The following is a 23999-nucleotide window of genomic DNA, read 5'->3' on the forward strand; positions in this document are numbered from 1 at the left end:
AAACTCGATTTTGATAAGTAGTTGGTTTCCCCATAGGTTTGAGTCCGAGGACCATGCAATACCTTGGTTCTGTCCAAAACTCGATTTTATAAGTAGTTGGTTTCCCCATAGGTTTGAGTCCGAGGACCATGCAATACCTTGGTTCTGTCCAAAACTTGATTTCTATAAGTAGTTGGTTTCCCCATAGGTTTGAGTCCGAGGACCATGCAATACCTTAGTTCTGTCCAAAACTTGATTTCTATAAGTAGTTGGTTTCCCCATAGGTTTGAGTCCGAGGACCATGGAATACCTTGGTTCTGTCTAAAACTCGATTTTGATAAGTAGTTGGTTTCCCTATAGGTTTGAGTCCGAGAACCATGCAATACCTTGGTTCTGTCCAAAACTCGATTTTGATAAGTAGTTGGTTTCCCCATAGGTTTGAGTCCGAGGACCATGCAATACCTTGATTCTGTCCAAAACTTGATTTCTATAAGTAGTTGGTTTCCCCATAGGTTTGAGTCCGAGGACCATGCAATACCTTGGTTCTGTCCAAAACTCGATTTTGATAAGTAGTTGGTTTCCCCATAGGTTTGAGTCCAAGGACCATGCAATACTTTAGTTCTGTCCAAAACTCGATTTTGATAAATAGTTGGTTTCCCCATAGGTTTGAGTCCGAGGACCATGCAATACCTTGGTTCTGTCCAAAACTTGATTTTGATAAGTAGTTGGTTTCCCCATAGGTTTGAGTCCGAGGACCATGCAATACCTTGGTTCTGTCCAAAACTTGATTTCTATAAGTAGGTTGTTTCCCCATAGGTTTGAGTCCGAGGACCATGCAATATCTTGGTTCTGTCCAAAACTCGATTTCGATAAGTAGTTGGTTTCCCCATAGGTTTGAGTCCGAGGACCATGCAATACCTTGGTTCTGTCCAAAACTTGATTTTGATAAGTAGTTGGGGGAATCACCCCCTCGACTATGGTGTGGGACCTTAGTTTGAGGGGAATTAGCTCCTCAGCCAAGCCCCTAGAACCATTCGTGCTGCTGACGCTACGAAGCGCAGCCCCTAGTAAAGTAACATAACCCCTAGTGGAACTTTACGCTTGAACACTACATCCGGCTGCTGGAGATGATGACCCCCTCAACTATGGCGTGTGACCTTGGTTTGAGGGGAATTAGCTCATCGGCCAAGCCCCTAGAACCATTCGTGCTGCTGACGCTACGAAGCGCAACCCCTAGTAAAGTAACATAGCCCCTAGTGGAATTTTACGCTAGAACACTACATCCGGCTGTTGGAGATGATGTGAGGGATTGTCTCAACCCACTACCTGTGCCAAAACACAAGCATTTTCCACAGACGACATCAATTGTAAGGACTCAGTTTGTAACGACCCATAATAGTGTTGGATTTGCATGTAAAAAGGCCCAAACAATATCATTTATAGAGCGTGGGTTTGAAAGGTTAGGCCTTAGTCACCAGACGGTGGGTTTTTCGTGGTGTTCATACATAATTTAAATCGTATTCGCCCTGAGAGTCTTTCTCCTGGAGGCGGGCTAGGAGGCTCTGGTTTTTGGCCATTTTTCCCAGCCCCAGCTCTGGATTGCTTACTTTTCCTTTTATACTCGCATGTGTTCCTTATCCTTCGTCCACGTGTAGGATCGACTTTTCCAAGACTGATACTTGTCCCATCAGCCTATATCCGGAGTGGTTGGGGGTGGTTGTAAAAGCTGGAGAGTATGGCTCTGTCAAGTGCAGAGTATTGAATGGCAGTAAGGGCAGCTTTCCCTGGTCGTTATACTTTCCAGCGTATCCTTCTCTATTGACCTAGATATTTTAGATTTTTTCTAAACCGTTCCTATACCGTTTTTGCCCTTCCTTCCAGTGAGACCTTGGACATGCCGAGGACTGAATTGTCCTCGACTGTGTCCCAAGACTATTTTGTACTTGTATTACCGATCCTGAGCCATAACCTTCCTCGGCTCGGGCCTTGGGCCCCAATGAATAAATGGGCCAGGGCCACAAATTATTGGGCCCCACAATAATAATTTAAAAATTTTTATTTGTCTACCCTTAAAAAAAAAATTGGGAACACCCTCAGTTTTTTTTATGCCAATAAAATAAAATTTTGCTCCATAATTTGTTCTACATTCAGTGGATGAATGATTACTTGGTTGTGTACATTGAAAAAGATGTAGTTTGTAGTATTGATAATGAGACAATCATGCAATAATTTCAAAATATAAAAACTCGTAGAAGACAGTTGTAAACTTTATGTATTTGCGTTTTTTTTTTATTGTTGTTGTCAACATATGAATTTCTCTTTTTATTAAATAGTATAATTTATACTTTTTAAGGAACACCCTGAGAAAAATTCCTAGAGCCGCAACTGATGATGAAAGTACAGGGGTGGGTTATGGAAGCCTAACGAAGTGAACCTTAAGTGGGTAAAGTGTCAACTTTTAAACCACAAGTAGGCAATATAAATTTTGACAAAATCACAGGTAAGTAAGTTGTAATTTGACAAAAGCGTGGGAAAATGGAAGTATATATTGGCTGTTAATACAGCCAGCAGCGCATGCTCATGATATATATCCAGCTATATATTAATTGTAGGATTTTGTTGCCTTCATAGAATTTATCTAAAGCTAATAATGAGAAAAAAGAACACTCAAAATTAAGTCAATGCATCATGCATGGGAAGGGTTCCATCACTCTTTGTGTGGATATGGTTTGTGATTTGCTTTCTCCTTCTAACTAAATTAGCTTTGTTTTTCTTGTACTCCTATATTGCTATCTTCTGTGCGTTTCTGTATGAATTTATTGATCTTCTTTCTTATTTTATAGATTAGTTGTGCATAGACATGGAAATATTGTAGCTGGTCTCATGGCTCTCAAGAAAATTACATGTTTAGACCCCAAATTACGGCTTATATCAATTTCAAGTTAATTACCAATTTAAGTCAAATTTTTAATATGCTTAGCCAATTAACATATTCATGGATACACAAACGCAATAGCAAAAAATCAATTCCTGTTGTCACAGAATTTTTAACCAATTGACTTAAAGCCAAAATTGTTTTGGCGGTGTACTCCATAGCCTTTTCTGTTCATCAAAACTTCCTATTATTGCAGACTGCTTCATATCGCCAAGCCTATTTGCAAATAGATCATAATAGGCTGTAGGTTTCACATTTTCCAATATTTTGACCAATTTACCATCTTTTTCATCAATAACGGTTTGTCCATCTTTAGATTCAATCCCTTCAGCATAGATTTTGACGGGCTTTACTTGCACAGTTGGCTTCAAATCACCAGCAAGTGCAACTGCACCAAGGATTTCCCCAGAGAATATATCCTGTAACCAAAAATCATGAAAGCTAATATGAAAATCATGGAAAGGGGAAGAGGGGCCGGGCAGTAAGTGCTTCAATTAAAAGATTAAAATTTTGGCTAAATCTTGTTACACACTCCTTATTGCTCACTCCCGTACACACTTCCAATGAAATTATGTTTTCAAAACATGATTCCAGCCAACATGTGTGTACAGTGAATGTGCAATAGTTGGTGTGTGATAATCATCATCCTAAAATTTTTACCATATGATTATATAAATGGTGCAATTCTTGCAAGTGGTGTAGCCTTGACAGTAATCGGCTGGCAAACTTAGCTTCAGGTGTCCTCTTTGCCTCCTGCAACCTTGCTAAGATCCTTGGTAATGAACTGACTCTACGCTGGATGCCAAGTGGAATAAGTGTGATGTTAAGCTATGAATCAAAAACTTTCTTTGCAGCCATAGGGTCAAGAAACATATTGAATTCTGCATATTTGTTGGAGCGAACAGTAAAGACATTTCCTTTGTCCCAGTGACCATGACTGATGTGCCCTCCAACTATATACACATCCTGCAATGAGATTTAAAATCATAGGATAATGTTAATATCATAAATATGTGTTTTATCCAATACCTGATTTATTTTAACATAATGTCAAGGCAAATGTTGAGCTATTTCTTCCAGCTTGGCAATACAGCACTTTGTGTAATGAGAAAAGAACAGCATGCTTCTCCTAGACATCTCTATATATATTTCTGCAAAGATTTTGGGTGGTAATTTTACTTAACTCTTAAGAGAAGATTAACATCCATCACAATAGTTGGATCATAATCTTAGATTGCCCATCCGGCCACTTTCAATTCCTTCTCAAATTTAATTTACCTAACAGATTAACAAGTACAGTTACCTGGATAAAAGAGGTAGTATTTTTCTCCGATAGAATTATCTTTGCTAGATTAGTAAGGGGTCCATTGGTCAGTATGGTAATCTTAGATCCTGGATCAAGTGTTTCCACAACAGACTCCCAAACTTCCAATGCAAGAGGCTGTCTGAGTTCAGGGTGATCAGTGTTTCGAGGAGCTCCATACTTTACAGAGTTCTCTGCTGTATACCTGGTACAGAACTCTAGATTTCAGCCTCACCCTCAAGACTCTTCACACCCAAATATACAGACAACAGCAAGAAAACACTAGCAACATGACCATGACTGAGATAAGATATAAACATGCGCAAGATGATAGAGCCAAAAGTTATTCTGATGTTGACAAAAAGCTGAACAAGTATAGGATCATGACAATGCACAAACGTATAAATCTTGTGGATTACTTTATATATGAAGCTCCTGATGCTTTGTTGCATGAAGAAATTGACTTAATCATCTGCATCTTTAATTTATACCGGATATCGATTTGTCTCCTCAAAGACACCTAGAAAAAAATGTATTTTTTCCTATTAAGTATATAGGAGGGAAATGTTTCCTTATTCAAAATGAAAATATATATATATATATATATATATTTATTAAAATGATGACAAAAAGGTTGTGCAAGTGAAATGAATACTGAAACAAAATAAATTGACCGATGACACTAAGATATATGTTGTGAAGCAAAAACTGGAAAACAACAAAACATTATGAAAGTGTCAAGACACAAGCCATCAAGGAAAACAAAAAATAAAGACATAGGCATTGTTCAGCCGGTCTGGAAGGAATCTATTTGACATAATTTAGAGAGTTCGCCATCTTACTCAACAGAACAATGTGTCACCTCTAAATATTCGAGCTCGCTCACCCAAGTTTAACCTTAATGTTTCCTAGTCAATCAAGGGTATATTCTTGCTCTCATTGATTACATGGCTTCCTTTAGTACAGAACATTTTTCATAGGAGATATTAAATTAAATTCTTTACTTATCCTAGCTGTATTCACCCATGACAAATTGCATCTTCTTCAGCTAATAAAGTACATCAATAATAAGTCTTTGCCTTTTATCAACTCTAAATGTGCAACAAAATGCTTATAAATACAATAAAGGAACATTAGAGTTAATGAGCAAAGTGTTAACAAAATATTAATGATATATGGTAAAGAAGGAAGTAACTGTACAAGAGTGGTGGCTACACAAGATAAAATAATTATTACAGATTGTCATACTTTTTAAAATAAAGCAAACAATTTATTTCAAATTATATGTCCCTAAAGATCTAAAAACTAACAAATTAATGCACCATATATAAGAGTAGCCTTCATATGCAGTTGTTATAGGAACATAAGTACCTTCTGGGGCTTCGTGGCAATTCTCGTGCCAAACCATAGAGAGTGTCAGAGTCGATAAGTCCACCACTCCCATGTGGGATGGCCTCAATGTATTTGCAGTCTCCAACAGCTGAGAAGATTGGATCAGATTGGTTCATTGCAAAAACATCTCCAAGACCAACCGAAATATCATCACGGCCCATCATATGAAGCAAATCATAAATGATATCTATCGTTGCAGCATCTGCCCAACCGGTTGGGCTTACTATTATTGCCTGGATGAAAGAAAAAGGATAATGCACATTAAAACTGCTGCTATTGATATAATTGAATTTTAACAACCAAAATAGTTTCCATTTTTAGTCACACATATTTTGTGCAATATGTTAAGAATGAGTCAATGTGTGGTAGTATTTAAGCAGAAAGAAACTTGTACAAAGTACTCAGAATTACAAATTGTTAGAATAGTGTGGAAACCAAAAGCTAATAGTCATAAAAGAACCTAAAACATGGAGTCAGTGAAAGATGAAAAATAAAAGACCACTCTACCTTGAGGTTGATCACTTCCACAGGAACCTTAAGCAGGTAAAACAGAGCTAGAAAATCTCCAGCACTCATATCCATGTCAAAAACAACAGGTTTCCCAAATTGTTTACTTCCAAAATTTGGTTTGTGAAAAATTTCTTTGTAATGAGGAAACTGTGTTGTAAAATTAAATCTGCCAGAATGTTGAGGGCGGTTTAGAGTCTGCAAAAAAAGTGTAACATAAATTGATCATATATATGTCATTGTCAGGGCCGGCTCAAGGCCTAGGCAAGTTAGGCCTAGGCCTAAGGCCCCACCAAAAAAAAAAAAAAAATTCCTTAGGAAAAAAAGGCCCCACCTTTCATAGTTAAAAGCCCAAATTTTTATACAATCATATATATTTTCTAAAGGTTGTATATTTTTTTTATTAGTGATATACAAATTTTACTATTGGCTTACAAATTGCCATGTTATTAATCACAAAAAACGTGATATAAATACTCATTAGTTAAATTGATGAAGTTTATCAATGAGAGACAATATCACATTATATTTTGAACATTTTATAGTTCTTTTAATTAGCGCATTTTTCTTTTTCATTTCTATTAAGACTCTCAAAGTACGAGACCAATAGAACCTTAACTCAATTGAAACCTAAAATATTTCAAAAAGATGTTACAAATGTGTTAAATCATCAATTATAGATTAATCTCCCCTAAGAGTTTGAGACTTTGATTTTTGTAAATTAATATCTTACAAAACCATACACCAAATAATATCTATCTCTCTCTCTCTCTTAAAATCAAAATATAAAATTAAAAATTAGATTACAACTTTATTTAACTATACATCTTCTTATATCCAAAATAAAGTATCTTTTTCAATCATAATATATTTTTATTTCTTTTTATTAATATTTATAATTCAACTATGATATTCAATTCTCTATATGAAATTAACATTAGTCTAGTTGGTATTATTTATGTATTTAATATATCAAATTAACCTTAATTTGATTAGTATTAAATAATTTTGTTTAATTAATATTTACATATTAAAAGTCCTGTATAAATTTTTCACCTTAGACCCCAAATTATGTTGGGCCGCCCCTGGTCATTGTAAGGATGAAAAACAACCATAATGAGTGCACAAGTGTACTTCAGGATACAGTTACACACGAATTGTGCATGGAAATCTTGTGTGTGTGTGTGTGTGTGTGTTCAAGAGTATCATGTGTAAAATATTAAATCAGAGATGAACGAAAAATATTCAAGAATTTATGAACAAAATGAAACATAGATAAACTTAAATCCAAGAAACTTATAAAAAATTCTGTGTCTAGTGGGCTGGCAATATTCTGATTAGGTTTTGCTTTCATAGCAACTAGCACATGAACGGCTTCTGGACCAGTTAGCTTTGCTGTATAACCATCCTATTGAATTGTTGCAATAGATAGCACATGAAAATTTGAACAAGACAAAATATAAGTCTAAGCGATATTATTAATTCTCAAAAATAGAAGAACACTACAGCACAGCCTGCATTTAAGTGTTACATATGTTTTTATATGTATCAATGTATGTATATTTGTATTTCCCCAACCAAAGCAAAATTATGCAAAAGAGAAGCGATAGCTTTTGTGGGCAAGATGGAACAAAAATGAGGCCAATTGGTGGCAACATCTAAAAGGTTTCTATGAAATGTTACAAGACTAAGCAAGAGATACTACCTGGCACTTTCCCTTCCCATTCTTAACAATGCAAAATGGATCTCGAAGTCCAGTCTGAACATGACCACTATGTACTCCACCCTTCTTTAACTTGAATTTTGGAACCTGACGGCAATCAAAGAATGGATTGGAGCCATCATACACCCCATAAGGTTTGTTTGAAGTAACTACAATAATATTCATATACTTCATTTCAGCAAATTCATTTTCCCCATTATGGTTGTGTGAGTTACCCATGATTGAAGTTGCGATACCAGATAAAAAAGAGTCCCACATAAAATAGCTCTGCAATAAGTTAAATTGTATTACAATAACTTGATCTATTAAATTGATTCAAATCATATGTTTCAAATCATATGTTTTGTAACAATGTATGTATATATCATATAGATAACTTGTAGTCAAAAGTCTTGAAAAGAGCAAGATCGTGTCAACATACATTGACTGAAAGTTAAGCTTAAGCAACTTTAAGAAATTACCTTATAGAATTGGTCATCAAACCATGTATCACGAGCTATTTTCAGTGACTGGAAGCAGTACTGTGCCTCATATGTATTTTGATTCTTTTCAAATGTGTCAAAGAAATCCTTATTGATGGGGATGGTGTTTGTTGCATCCAAAGGAACAAGGGTGATGGGAATACCAGAATGAAAAACCTGAAAAAAAAAAAAAAAAGGAAACATTGTCAAATGCTGGCACTTTAACTTCTAGAGATACACCAATAAAAGAGATATACTATATTGATGTAATGCCATTATAAAAAAATAATAATAATAATAAATAAAAATAAAAAAGGAAAACCTGTATGCTGTGTTACTCTGTCAACTAAATGAATATTAATGACAATGGTTGGTTAATAGTAAGTTTTACAAACTGCATTACCTGGTATGCAGCAAAAGGATCTCCAAATATATTGAACTCTGCATATGGGTTACTAGTATAATCTGTGAACATATTACCACGGTCACCACACTGCTGAGGCATGCAAGATGAACTTGAGTTTTGAGGGCAACAACCAGTTGGGTTCTTTGACCTCACTCCACCACCCATGACATAGATATGCTTGATATGTTTCTTTAGATGTGGATTATTCATAAGGAAAATAGCAAAATTTGTATGTGTTCCTATAAGAAAAACAGTTATGGGACCTGCTGATATTTTGTCAATCATCACTTGTTGTGCCGTTGGTTGCCAAAGAGGAGTATACTTCCTTCTCCCCTGATTACATGACTAATTATGTGAGCCAGAAATATAAATGATATGACCATCATGAATCAAGAAATTAACAAATTTTTAGTTTTCTCATGTGTATTAATAGAACAGTTATTGAGGTTTAGATACAATATTTGCAAACAAAAAGCATACAGATGGTTTAGGGTCCTTGGCTACTACTATAACACCTTTCCAAAATCAAGCAATAAAACATCAACTTATGATTTGTATAATAATGATGGGCACTAAGAACTATTTACTTTTTTTATATAAGTAAGGGGACTAAAAACTATTTACTTTTACCTTATGTAAAATACAATAAACCTAATTTATACAAAAAATTTGGTCAATGCTTTGTTTCATACTTAAATAGTAAATATTATTGTAGAGGAAGTACATTTACTATATAAACAAACCGTAACATCAATTCTACAAAGGTAGAGATTTGCCCTGTTTAGGTGTCTACATTATTCCATGACCTTATTTTGCCACTCTGGTCACCATGATTTCAAGTCAGAATTTCAACTTGTCTGTTTTTTCTTTTTTCTTTTTTGGAGAATGTTCTTTTTCATGTTTCATTGGTACTTTATGTTAGGATTTTTCATTTCTGTTTAACAGAAATATCCTTGCCACTTCCTTCCTCAGACCATTTCATTTGCACACTTCCAACTCCCACATCATAATCATCTGGCAACCTACAAGAATTTGGGGCTTGGACTCAGCTTGCTCAATCAATCACAATGTCAATCTATAAATAAATTTTGCTGGACATTTTTATTTTTTTGATCATGTACTTTTTTTAAGCAAATAAAAATAACTCCATTAAAAAAACAAGGAGGAAGCTTAAATAATATGGAAACATTTACTGTATCTTATGCTCAAGGTATCCAGCTCTAGCTAACTTCTACATATAAAATGGTTTCAACTAAATACAAATTGAACATAAGTTCTGAATCCTAATAGGGCATACAGAAGGAGAATAACCATTTACAGAACATTCAATGAAAGTTCTATACTTACAAATGCAAAGTTAAAAGGATAAATATAAAGAAGTAAAGTAGGATACTGAGACAAACTTCCCCAACCAAAGCAAAGCCATATCCGCAAAATGCAAAGTATCAGCCAACATGTTTCAAGTAAATTATTAAAATAAGACTGCTGGGTCAATGCGCAAGTAAGCCTATCAGTTCTAGTTGCTACGGAAAATCAGACAATGATTTGAGCATTTCAATTGCTCATGTGATACCTTATTTTTTTCTAAACCATTGTCAACTGAGGACGCAAAGAGTCCATGGAGAGTATCATTATGCAAGTAGATCAACGTGCTGTAATTTATGGGGATGCAGATCCACAACAAGCACAAGCAACAAAGATTTCATCCAATATTGAAATTACTGTACAAATTCATACCTGTGGGAGGAAAGCCTTTCGGATTCCATAATTGGAATCAATATCCAATCGCCCTCCTTGACCAATAGGAATAGCTTGTCTATATCTACAATATCCTAAAGTTGTAATCCCCTAATACATCAAGCTCATGGTTAGACCATGCACATAAGAACATGGGTAAAATTAAACCATTACATTGCGGATTCAGTATGGCTTTTAAGCTAAGCATCCAGAATTATGGATTTTAAACTCAATATAGTGTAAGGATGCTTTCAGACTCATTAAAGATTTATTTTAGGATGTCAAGGTAAACGTATATGATCTTTCTTGTAAATATTACATAAAATTCACACCTGATCAATAATAGGAAGATAGCCTCCAACATTTGGCAGTATTGTACCATCTTCTAGTATCCCACCGTCACCCCCACCTCCAATAGCAATGTCATCACGGCCCATCATGTAAAGAATGTCATAGATTTGATTCACAGAATGTCCAGCATCGGTCCATGAATTTGCATTGATAGTGACTGCCTGCAGCAATATAATACATGATTCACTATTTCTCTCTCTGAAATAATAAATATAGTTGGTCCATTTAAAACTTGAAGCAGATAAGTTGGTAAAATATACCATTGAAAACAACAGCAGATAAAGGCACATTATGTAAGTATATGATGAATGGAACAGTCTATCTATTACCAAAAGCAACTTATTAGTTATCTAATCTGACTTTAGCTTGAGAATAAATTCTAAATTCACATGCACTGAATCCTAGAGATGCTTAACATGGCAAGTCAGGCCAAATTATGTGAATTATCTGATTCACACATCATTCATCAAGGAGTAAAAGAAGCATGAACCATAACTTCCAACAAACATCATATAACACAAAATTCTGAGTCTTCAACTTCCGACGCAAGATATACTTATGAAAGTTTCTTGAAAATTTTTCAACAGTTTGCTACCAAATAAAATGCTAAAAATTTAATGACGAACTGACTTACTTCCACCTCAAACTGTGATCTATTTTGCTTCAAAAGGTACAAGAGGGCAAAGAAATCGTCAGTATCAACATCTGTATCTAAAAGAATTCGATGTGGGAGACCATCCACAGTGTACAGATTAGCTCCAATAACAGCAACTCCTATAATCCATAACACTACAACCCAAAAATTTCTCTGCAATAACATTCTCATGGTTTCACTCAAAACTCAGAATTCTTTTTCCTCCAATAGCACAAAACATTAAAAACAGATCCTTCTCGGTCCTGAAACATACAACACAAAACAAAGTATTACAAAAAACATACAAAAAAAAAAAAAGATAGTCCTTACACTTGTCCATCATGCACACACCTAGTTACATGCACGTAAATGACCATAAATGACACAAGTTCAAAATAGAGGAAAGAAACAACTACTTACTTCTTGCCACGTCAAAACACTATATATTTTTCTCTCTCAACTAAATGTTTTAGCAAAGCACGTTCTTGACAAACCCACCAGCAACCTCCCTCCCTCCTTCAACATTTCTCTAAGGAATTGAAACTTTTATCTCTTGGAAGAGCATTGGTGAAGATGTCTGATGCTTGTTCTCCAGTGTTACGTGCAAAAGAAGTAATTGCATTGCATATGTATTTACATCTTAGTAGGATAAGGGAATCTGTTAATCATTTGATTGGATTGTAATGGCTAGTGGAGCTAGTCTTTGAGTTTTATTAGGATTGGTTGTTCCTAAAATGCAGGGGTTATCTTGTATAAAAGGAGCAGTAGTTTATTTGAATAAAATCATCAGAAAAATTATTTAAGCAGAGTAATCTGTTGAGGTGTCATTCAACCTTGCAATATTTGAGTTGAATTTCATCATCTTCCAAAACCTCTCTAATGATGTGATGCTTGAAGGCAATATGCTTAGTATGACTATGGTATATGTTTCATTTTGTTCATAAATTCTGGAATATTTTTCATTCAACTCTCTAATTTTAATATTTTACTCATGATACTCTTGAACACACGCACACGCACAAGATTTCCATGCACAATTCATGTGTAACTGTATCCTGAAGTACAGTTGCGCACTCATGATACTATGCACAATTCATGTTAACTGTCTTTCACTCACTTACAATGACATATATATTGATGAATTAATATCACATTTTTTTGCAGGATCTAAACGGCCCTCAATATTCTGGCAGATTTAATTTTACAATACAGTTTCCTCATTACAAAGAAGTTCTTCACAAACCAGATTTTGGATGTAAGCAATTTGGGAAACCTGTTGTTTTTGACATGGATATGACTATGAGTGTTGGAGATTTTGTAGCTGTGTCTTACCTACTTAAGGTGCCTGTGGAAGTGATCAACCTCAATGTAGAGTGGCCTTTTATTTTTTATCTTTCACTGGCTCCATGTTTTAGGTTCTCTATGACTATTACCTTTCGGATTTCACACCATTCTATCAATTTGTAATTCTGAGTACTTTGTACGAGTTGCTTTACTACGATACATTGACTCATTCTTAACATATATATTGCACAAAATAGGTGTGAATGTGACCCATGTAAAAAATGGAAGCTATTTTGGCTGTTAAAAGTCAATTATATCAATAGCAGCAGTTTTGAATTTTGATGTGCATTTTCTCTGTTCTTTCATCCAGGCAATGATAGTAAGCCCAACCGGTTGGGCAAATGCTGCAACGATTACTTCATATGATGGGCCATGATGACATTCCGGTTGGTCTTGGAGACGTTTTTGCAATGAACTAATCTGATCCAATCTTCTCAGCTGTTGGAGACTGCAGATACATTAATGTCATCCCACATGGTAGTGGTGGATTTACCGAGTCAGACACTCTCCATGGTTTGGCACGAGATTTTTCAATTAGCCCCAGAAGGTAATTACGTTATATAACAATTTGTTATATACATCAATTTGTTAGTTTTTAGATTTTTTAAGAAACATATAATGTGAATTAAATTGTTAAAAAGTACAACCGTAGAAATTATTTTATCTTTTGTAGCCACCCTTGTACAGTTCCTTCTTCATTTTATACAATAAAGTTTGGCTCCAAACATGTTTAGTTACTTGGACTCCAATCACTAATAGGACAATGACAATATTAGTCCTTATCATGTGTAATACACATGACTTACTTAACACAACTAACCAATGAATCATATGTGCATTACACACAACAAGACACATATCATCTTTTTATTAGTGGTTGGAGCTCAAGGCCCCAAACATGTTTGGAATCAAACATTTTCCTATCATTAATATTCTGTTAACTCATTGCCATTAAAGCTAATGTTCCATCATTGTATACAAGCATTTCATTGAGACCTTGAGTCAATGAAAGGCAAAGACTTTATTCTTTGAGCTACTTTTATTAGCTAAAGAAGACCCAATTTAATATGGGTGAATGCTGCCAGGGAGAAGTAAAGGACTTATCTCCTAGGAAACAACTACACAGCAATCTAAGCGCATCGTCAGGCCTCTTCCGCTCACACAACCTAGCAGAATAATAAGTTATTTCATTTGGGCAAATATCCCCTTTGAGTCATTTCATCAAACAATTGGAATGCATCCTTAGAGCTGCCACTATTACACAACCCATCAATTAAAATGCAAAAGACCACATTGGGAGGACAATTTAACTTCAACGTGTGATTACAAACAGCTAAAGATAACAACAACACCTGCTGTTGAACTATAACATGTAAAACAGAGTTGTAAGTAGTGAAAAAACCAGGCTTACAGTCGTCAAAACTTTAATAGTAGAAAAAGACTTCCATGGCCTTTTCAGCAATACCCATTTGAGCATACCCTGAAATGAAGCATCAGGAGGGATTGGAAATGCAACGGTAGAGTTTTTGAGTGTGTTCCAATACAAGTCAAAGGAATGAGGATGGTTGGTTTGGGGTGGCTTTGTTGAGGAATGAGGATGGAGAGAACTACATTTGGGAATAGTGGTAGTCACATGGAATTTAATTATTGCTTCAACTAAAAACTAATTAATGTCTTAATCTATATCTATATCAATATATAATACTAAAAGTTGAAGCCTAGTATTTAATGTTGTTACGCTCATGTTGAGCCAAGTTAACAGTTATGTCATTTCTATCATATATTTTTTTGTATTTGTCCAACAATTTTAAAATAATTTCTATCAATTTTAAAATACTAAAAAATATGAAATAAATCTCATCCCTATCTCCACCATAAAACCCACTTCTTATCTATATCTCTCTTTCAACTCATCATCTTCCTCTTCTCAAAAAAAAAAAAAACACACACACACACATCTTCCCACCAAACAAACTGCTAATGTTTCTCCTATTAATGACATCACCATTAAATCTCAATTGCCTTAAATTCAACAATCAATTCTCTCTCTTTCTCTCTCTCTTTTTGACATATCATCTCCTTATCTCCACCATAAAACCCACTTCTTATCTATATCTCTCTCTCAACTCATCATCTTCCTCTTCTAAGAATAAAAAAAAACATCATCTTCCCACCAAACAAATTGCTAATGTTTCTCCTATGAATGACTTCACCATTAAATCTCAATCTATATCTATATAATACTAAAAGCTAAGACGTAGCATTTAATGTTGCTACCCTCTCATTGAGCCACATCAGCAGCCATGTCATTACCAACATTTTTCCTGAATTTCTCTTATAATTTAAAATGCATTTCCTAAATTTTAAAATACTAATAAAAGAAAAATGATCTTCAACTTTATCTCCACCATAAAGCCCAATCTTTATAGCTTTAATTATAGACTTGTATCTCACATTAATGATGACCAGCATGAAGCCCAAACCTATATGTTGTCCACCATAAAGCCCAAACCCAGCGGAATAGTCTTTAATTTTTAACGGCAAAAAACCCTTTCTGTCTCCCCATCTTTTGCTTTACCCCTGTTTCACGGTTTCAAGCTTGCTAACGGCAGTCTCTCTCTCTTCCAAAGACAGTTTCAAATCTTCACAGTTTAGACTTCAGATTCATAATGCCAGGGCTCTCACGGCTCTTCCTTCCTCCCGATGTTCAAGTCCTTTCAGTTGCTGCCGTTTCAAAAAAACCAAAGGTAGGGTATTTAACGCAAGGTAAAATTTTTACGGTCTCCATGTATCTTTTAGTTTTGTTTTTTATTTTTCAAATTCTACTTATCTTTCAACCTTGCAGTGCCATGACTACACAATTGAAGAGCTCATCACCAAGAGCTTTAATAACGTCATCTAGCAATCAGATTGGCTAGATGAATATGGAGAAAGGTACATCATGAAAACAATACCTAATCTTTCTCCCTCTCTCTGTTTGGTATTGGAACATCCACGTTTCATTTTTTAATCCTTTTGGGTTTTCAATTCTGGCATATTTTTATTTTATTTAGTTTCTCAATTTTTGGAATTCTTTTTTTTTTCTTTGGTTTCTTAATGACACACAAGTGTTTGAAGAAATGCTTAAATTGAACTTTGGATTGGATGTGTGGAACCCAATTGCTTATGCACGTGCAATGCTATTTACATATTTCTTTTAAATTTTGTTGTCGATTGTGATATCAATATTAGTTCTTTGGAAATTTGGTTTTCTTTTTAATGTTGTGGTTTTATTCAAGTATATGTATGTGAGATTGACCCATGTAAGCTCTACATATATATTCATATTGGTATATTCAATTTGTGTTTACCAATTGGGTTTGTGTGTGGCCTTGGGTCATTGCTATCTAATTGGTACTTTCTCTCCCTCAAAAGGTTGAAAACTTTGTTATATTGAGTTATTTGGGTTTCGTTTGAATGGTTTTTACTGTTTTTTACAGGTAAACTTTGGCTTTGAGATTTTTTTTTTTTTTTTAATTTTCTGTTAATAAAGCATATTTACACTCAAAAGTTATTGGGTTAGTAAGTGAAGGGTTCCAGTGTTGATTAGCTTCTTATTTATGGTTTTTAGGGTGCATATACTTTATAGGAATTTGTAAATGTTTTGGCGTTTTGGCTGCTTTTTGTTCAGGTGAATTTCATGTAAGACGTGGTTGAGATTTGTAATAGAAATTGGATGTGAAGTTGACCACAAAGCACTTGCATGCCTTAAAATCAAATCCACCATCTGGTATGGTTGTGCATATTCTACCTCCAATTCTTAAAGTATAGTAATGTCCTCTTCAAACTTATCAATCTTTGAAACCTTTTTAGTTACATGATAAATCATTTCATCTTGGGTCTTTCACATCTTAATTCCCCAGAACCATTATTTTCCATAAATTCAACCATTAGTGCAAATTGTTCAATGTTGATTGGCTTTTGAAAGGTTAGGCCTAACAAGTTTTCATGGGGAATTCAATTGCCGACTTTGGTAAGTTGGGTCCATCAAATTAACAAATCATTTTTTTTTTCATGAGTCCTTCATTTGCTACTTAATATAACATTGCAAGTGAGATTTTAGATGGTGGTTTGTTCTAAACCTCATGGATGCTATTTCAATGCAAAGGACCTGGTCACTTTCTGAACATGTCAGCCAAGCAAATTATAAGTTTGAATTTCTCGGTTGCAGTTAATCAAATTTTTTTTTCTGGGGTGGGGTGGGGGGTTATTTTCAATTGCAAAAATTAGGAACTTTTCTATGCAATTTGGATTTTTTATATGAAAATTTCAATCTAGGACCATTAGCTATTTAGGTTTTGCAATGTTAGCCCATAACTGCAGCTCCTAAAACATGGCAATGGTAGCCACCTATTTCTCCTCATCTCAAAATGAATATGGCACTTACCTTTTTCAAAAAGCCACGAATTATGCAGGTTTGGGCATTATTGTTAAAGATAGTTATGGTTCTCTTATTATAGTCCATACTGAATTAATTCCTTGCCAAAGATTGTGGATGGTTGCCACAGCTATGTTGAGAGCATCACACGCGTTAATTTAATATTTTCATTTCAATACAGTAAATTGATTTACAAAGCAAGTAGTGTTATGGTCAAGGGTGAAAGTTTTTAATTTGAGTACTCTCTCTTTCTCTTGGCTTTTAGATCCTTTGGACATATTTTGATATGATTAGGCAAGGTCATTGTGCAAAATCCATTGTACCATTTAGAGTACTTAATATTTTGCATTTCTTACTCTATGCAAATTGAGTGCAGTTGATTTTATTTGTAGGAACTGAGGGCAACAATACCAAATCACAAGAAAAGGTGGTGGCATTGATGAATAACTACCAAATTTGAAAGCCATTGAAGGTACTCCCTTTCTCTATCTCTCTTGCCTTTATTTTTTTTTCTTTGAACTGTATATGGAGGTTGCATTGGACTTGGCCAATACACCACTAAAAAATTATGACAAACTGTCTGAAAAATGAGGGGGAAAAACCTCTTCCTTTTTTTATGGACCATACAATAAGGGTAAGTTTGTATCTTTAAGATTTTTCCTTAACGTTCCATTTTTTAGGTTTTAAGTATTATTGAAGAGAGACACAACTTGATTATTTACTATTTAATGGTCCTTTGTTCTTTTTTTTTTTTATTTGGTTTTGTTGTGTAGATTGCAAATTGTCAAAGTTGAACTTTAATCTGAAGGAAAATTACTGGCTAGGGTGCTTCAACGTTATTTTGGAGCATGGGTTGCTTTTTTCACTATAGTGAGGAAAGTCAATTTACTTTCTATAATATTGTGCCTTTTGTTTTCCGTATCTCAATGCATTATTTCTAATACCTTTCAAAAATTAGGATCTCTATGGACTAATCTCAGAACCTCCAGCTTTATTAGGTAAATCAATTAATTTACGAGAGGTTTATGTGTAGATTACTATGTAGAAGTCAGATTAATCTCTTGAGAGGTTTATGCTTTAAGGGAACGGAACGGTCAACTCTTGAGATTAAATCTCTCCTCCTCCACTCTTTGTTTGCTTGGTGTTCTGCTTTCTCTTCTTTTTCTTGCTCTAATCTTTTTGTTATGCTTGATCATTGTAATTTTTGATCTTGATGTAAATCTTTCCATGTACACTCCTGATGTACCTGGGGCTTTTGTTTTCTGAAATATCGTTATTTATAAAAAAAAATAATAATAAATAAATAAATAAAATACCGTGTAGAAGTCAGATGGATATAGGGAAAATAGAGAGATTGCAGAGAAATGGGTTCAACTATTTAGTACTCCCTATTTCTTAGTCATAGCTATGAATGCAATGGACATATTCAGTTGATAAAAATTAACTTTACAAATTAGTTGGTTAGAAATATGAGGTATCATAGTTGCAAATTGTTTATAAAATTCTTGACATGAATAAAGGAATTTTCTTAGAGTGATTTGTAAGTAGATTTTAATACGGTAGAAATATAAATATAAATTTCCATTTTATATGTTGGGTATGATTTGGTGCACATCAATCAATCATTACATTCATGCTTTGTTCATAATTTCTTTATATAATGTTATCAAATTAATCCATGATGTGGAAGGAGTTGAACTATGTGGTACCCTTAAAAATTTTGTTGACTTAACAGCATGTTAGTAGTACAATTTAGTTCTTTCTCTTCTTCTTTAAACAATTTTTATAAGTAATGGAAGAATTATTCACTAATGGGATAGGTTCTTTGGATGACTTGGAGATGGGAAATAACACAAAATTAAGTGCAGAGAATACTCAATTAAGCTAGAAGTTTTTTAAGTAGTTTATTAGTTTCTCATTTGCTTTACTGTTTATCTTGGCTGTTAATGTATGTTTAGACTGCAATAATGAAAATTAGTTTATAAGAGATGAGGGCATTTACCAAGTTATTGTATTCATTTGTCAAGGATCACCTTCTTTGAGATCCATGGTGTGGTTGATCTAAAAAGAACATTCTAGGAAGTAGATAATTGTAATATTTATTCATGCATAATTTGCAAAAAGAAGCAACTACAAGTTTACAGCATAAAGGCAAGTTAAATGATTTATAATATAAATGCACAGACCCATAAGATAGTTGGAGATGACTGGATAATCTACCAATGGTTTCTTTGCTATATTACATGGAGAATCATGCTAAGATTAAGTACTGGTAATGATCTTTTTGTGCAAGGATAATTTGTAATTAAAAATATATATGTGCAACATAGCAATATGACATAGAAGGAGTTTGGATTCGAATTATAAGTGGCTGCGTTTGCATTTTCTGACCTTTTTTTGGTTCCAGCCGCACTATTTGACCAAGTCAACTGTGAACAGTGCACGGATGTACTGTTCACGGACCCACAAATTCCACTTTTCAGTTACTTTTTTATTAAAAATGGGTCCCACAATACTATTTACACATTTAAAAATTATTTTGCTACAATGTTTTTAGTTTTCAGTTTTCAGTTTTCAATTTTAGCAAAATAAGTTCTATCCAAACAGACCCATAAATGTTTTGGTTTACAGACTCATCAAGTTTAAATGTCGAGGTGCTTCAATTCTGGGGGTAGTAGCTCGAGATGAAATGTAGTCTTATGTTAAAGCTTGGACAAAGAAATTTAATTTGAATGATCCTTTAATGGCAAAAGCAGTGTTCATTAAAGGATCACTGTAATCAAAGGGTTGGAGCATATGGTTTATTGTGTAGGGTCTGTGGCATTATTATGAATCCAATGGATGAATATTTTTAATAGAGGAGTTTGAACAGATACTTTGATAGGTACAATCTCTCTCTCTCCAACATGAGTTGTAATGAAGCTGAAAAGGATAGAAGTTGTTAACATGCATATTCTTTTGAAAAGCTTTGAGAATACAATGTATTTAAATAGATATTTCAAAGTATCTTACTCGTGCATCACACGGGTTAGCGACTAGTTACTTTAAATTCAACAATCAATCCTCTCTCTCTCTCTCTCTCTCTCCTTATTTTATGGTTTGTGCTAGATTTTTTTTACAATGTTGTAATATAGTGTTTTTATTTTTTTTCCACTTTTCAATTTTTAGTCTTTTTCTTTATTTTCATGTTTACAATTTTTCTATACATAATTGCATTTTAACCATTTAAATTGTTTGTGTCTAAAAAATTGGAATGCATTTTATTGATTTAGTACATGTGAAACAATTAAGCTCTTTTTTTCTTTTTCTTTTTTGGTTTGGTAATGTTTTGTTTTGTATTGTCTGTTACTATGTCTGGATTCCATAGATAGAAAATAAAGAGTATAATTTTAATGGTTTCGTTTTTTTTTTTTTTTTAAATCTATGGCAAACTAACCTTTCTCCTAACCTCCTCCACAATAAAAATCATTTAATGCATTGATATTAATGTTATGGTATTTTTTTCATCAATATTAGCCCAATTGAAGGAGCTTTCCTAATAGAGTTTTTTTTTTTTTTTTAGAAGAGTCAAAATAAGAAGTTAATAATTGATTAAGGTAAGAGAGTCATTAATTAACACATGGCAGCCATTTTAAAACGGCTTTTCTCCCCATCAAAACATTCATTTGCCTCCTTTTGTATTTAAAACCCACTGATTTAATTTTTTTTATATAAATTTTGAATTGCTCTCTTTCCACCCCATAAGTCACCAAATTACAAATAGAATTGGAAACTCCCTTTGAGTTCAGTTTTTTTCTTTTCTTCCCCCTCAACTTCTTTGCTTTTCAGCTACAAATTTTATGGTTTGTGCTATATTTATATATATATATATATATTTTACGATGTCATAATACATTGTTTCTTTTTTCTTTTTTCCAATTGTGAATTGTTAGTCTATTGCTTTATATTCATGTTTAAAATTTTCCTATACATAATTGCATTTTAACCATTAAAATAGTCTAAAAAATTGGAATGTGTTTTATTAATTTAGTACATGATCATTTCCCTCCCATTTATTTATTTTATTTTATGAATGGCTTTGTTATTTGTTCTATTTATGTTTAATTCTTGCTAATTTTCTTTAGTCTCATCTAAATCTATGCTAACTTCTAACTTCTTAGGGTACTTTGGAAGAAGAAACAAAATCTTCTACATATTATGATCAATAGGTCTGGAGCATATGGTGTTCCTCTTTTTCTTTTTATTTGAGATTATAACTTAGTTTTGTATGGTTTTCTCATTAATTTTACGATGTAAATAACTTAACGGCAAGTCATATATACTAATGTATTTTTTTTTTTTAAAGATCTAATCTCTAATTCTTACCATTTATCATCTCAAAAAAACAAATTCTTACCAATTATAATTTTTAAGGAAACAACTCTAAAACGCTTACAATGTTTAACTATTGCTTTATATTTTCCATGATAATACTAATATCCATTACTCTTACTTGAAGCATATACCTCGATGTTATCTCATTCTCACATAAAAAAATTTGGGAAAAAAAATAATGAATATGGAAAGTCTCTAATTTTCCATAAACCAATATGGTAGTCCAAAAGTTCTCTATTCAAAATTGCTATTATGTTACCACATTTAATTCGATGAGTTTATACACACACACACACACACACACACACACACACACATAAACACCCATATATGCAACTTAGCAGTTACAAATACAATTTTTAATTACCAAAATATACAAGGTCACTTCCTCTTCTCTAACCTTTCCCCTCTCACGACACTTATGTATCATTTATAGCTTTTCCCCTTCTCCTACATATTTTAAATATATATATATTCTCTTTTTATCTCTTTTAAAACCAATAAGTTTAGTATTTGTGATGGAAAAATTTCAATTATCAATACATGTTTGTTTTTTTATATCTACTACATATCTTTTTTCTTTTTCTTTTTTTGATACAAAATAGAATTTCTACTCTAACCTAATTTAAGTATATATGTGTATGAAGCTCCTTCCTAGAGACTTGAACCCCGGCTCTTACCCCCACACCCCACAAGCACTTATACTTGTGGAGTGACCACCGCACCAAGGGTGCGCGGTGGTCATATCTATTTGTTTTAATGCTTTATGATAGGCATTTTACAAGTTCTAGAAGTTCTTAGATTAATTAGAGTGGAGAAAGTTAATATATGAAGGCTGATAAGTATTGTCAAGATAATAACAATAGTTTTTTATGTTAGTAAAGCAATTTGAATAACATAGCTTAAATGATAAATGGTTGTTAGGTTGTCTATATGTTGGTATTACTAATCAAATTCTCTTACATTATTTCACTTTTTGTATTACTAAATTTTTTTTTTACTTTCACATAGGTCACACTTTTTAGCAAGTTTTCCTAACCATATATATATAGTCATCTACTTGGATGATTTCCTTAGCAATTCTACAATCATCAATGCATTACTCTTGCAGTGTAATTATAGATTATTGCATTGTTTGTTGACACATGATAATTTATAATTCAAGATCTTTTCCAACTATTTTCTTGGCTAATTTGTTAAAAATTAGAAATTGTGTTTGGCTTCATCTTGCTAGGTTCTTTTTTCATGATCATTGGTTTATATGCTGTGAGTTGGGCTAAAGTTAAAGACCTGGGAGAGATCAAACAAGATACAGTTGTACAACTACTACATGAATCTTTTAGAGAACATGAGTATTAAATGTATAAATTTCTCAGTAGCTTAACATAATGAGGTGATTCCATGGTATAAAAAAACAAATATGGACATGTATAAACAATTATATCATGAATACGTTTGCTTTTATCTACCCCTTTTATGTTTTTTATTGATTGACTAAAATCAACTACACATTTAGCTTCTTCTCAAAAGAAAAAAAAAAATACTACACATTTAGCTTCCTTAGTTTTTCAAAATTTTTAAATTGTGTGTAAAGGAAAAATATAAATTAATACATGTTTTGGGGAGAAATTTTTAATAGTTGATTCTCATATATGAGTTTAGTGATTATCGAAATATAAATTGTTATAACTTTGTTTAATAATTCTTATGCAAAAAAAATGAAAACAAATTTTGAATATGTAACGCCCCAAAATCATAAATAATAAAAGTCTATTCAATCTAAATAATCCATAAAAAAATATATTAAATAAAAGCAACCAGCAACTTAAAATTTCATCACAAATGTTAGAGTTCTAATCCACCAAAGGTAAAACATCTTCAAAATAATTCTCCAATACAATGTTTAATGTCATAAGAATAATAATAAAATCCTCAGTTCCACAAAATAATTCGTAACCGTTATCTTCCAAGAATCTCTACTCCAATAATCCCTCTAATGTATCTATAAGGGGAAATAAAAGGAGGTGAGATAACTCAATAAGTGGAATTTACTAACATTAGGGTATGGGAACAAACCTTTCAAATAAATAATTCTTACAACAAATTCATAACTTGTAACTCATCAATATTTTATCATCAAATATTTCATTATAAAAAAATATATTTATATTGTGAGCCATAATATATATCAATACCATCATATAAATAATTTCATAGGCTTTTCTCGTAGTCAACATTTACGCTCCATTGACAGGGTTGTGTTGTCCCATTTTAGGACTAGAACCTCCTTTTCATCCCTTTTCTTAAGGATGGCTCCTTTAGAACCTAAAGGTACACTCCCTTGCTAAGGAGCTTCTTTTTTGGATCCTCAATAGTATACTCCCTTGCTAAGGAGCTATCAAATGTGCACTGTCCCCTTTTCTGATACCGTCCCTT

At 33.3% G+C, this 23999-nt stretch overlaps 1 protein-coding gene and 1 pseudogene across 2 annotated transcripts; one reads left to right on the top strand and one right to left on the bottom strand.

Moving 5' to 3' along the window:
- Positions 1–3026: 3026 nt before the first annotated feature.
- On the bottom strand, positions 3027–11950 carry LOC115994316 (annotated as a pseudogene). The gene is made up of 13 exons (XR_004093189.1): positions 11849–11950; positions 11429–11691; positions 10776–10955; positions 10444–10554; positions 8704–9039; positions 8301–8477; positions 7822–8106; positions 7378–7524; positions 6117–6314; positions 5589–5842; positions 4218–4422; positions 3575–3880; positions 3027–3333 (listed from the first exon to the last, which is right to left on the bottom strand). The product of XR_004093189.1 is annotated as an uncharacterized LOC115994316 (transcript).
- A 345-nt stretch (positions 11951–12295) lies between these two features.
- On the top strand, positions 12296–13306 carry LOC115994317. Its single transcript, XM_031118405.1, has 3 exons — positions 12296–12348; positions 12593–12796; positions 13083–13306. The coding sequence occupies exons 1-3, from the start codon at positions 12316–12318 to the stop codon at positions 13146–13148; spliced, it is 303 nt and encodes a 100-aa protein (XP_030974265.1). The 5' UTR covers positions 12296–12315; the 3' UTR covers positions 13149–13306.
- Positions 13307–23999: the final 10693 nt, after the last annotated feature.

The sequence above is a fragment of the Quercus lobata genome, chromosome 6 (genome assembly GCF_001633185.2).
Source record: "Quercus lobata isolate SW786 chromosome 6, ValleyOak3.0 Primary Assembly, whole genome shotgun sequence".
NCBI classification, from domain to species: domain Eukaryota; kingdom Viridiplantae; phylum Streptophyta; class Magnoliopsida; order Fagales; family Fagaceae; genus Quercus; species Quercus lobata.

Coding starts and splice junctions, on each gene's coding strand:
- LOC115994317 (XM_031118405.1), top strand. CDS start 12,316: ATGCTTGAAGGCAATATGCTTAGTATGACTATG. Junction 12,349..12,592: donor ATATGCTTAGTATGACTATG/GTATATGTTTCA, acceptor ATTTTTTTGCAG/GATCTAAACGGCCCTCAATA. Junction 12,797..13,082: donor TGGAAGTGATCAACCTCAAT/GTAGAGTGGCCT, acceptor TCTTTCATCCAG/GCAATGATAGTAAGCCCAAC.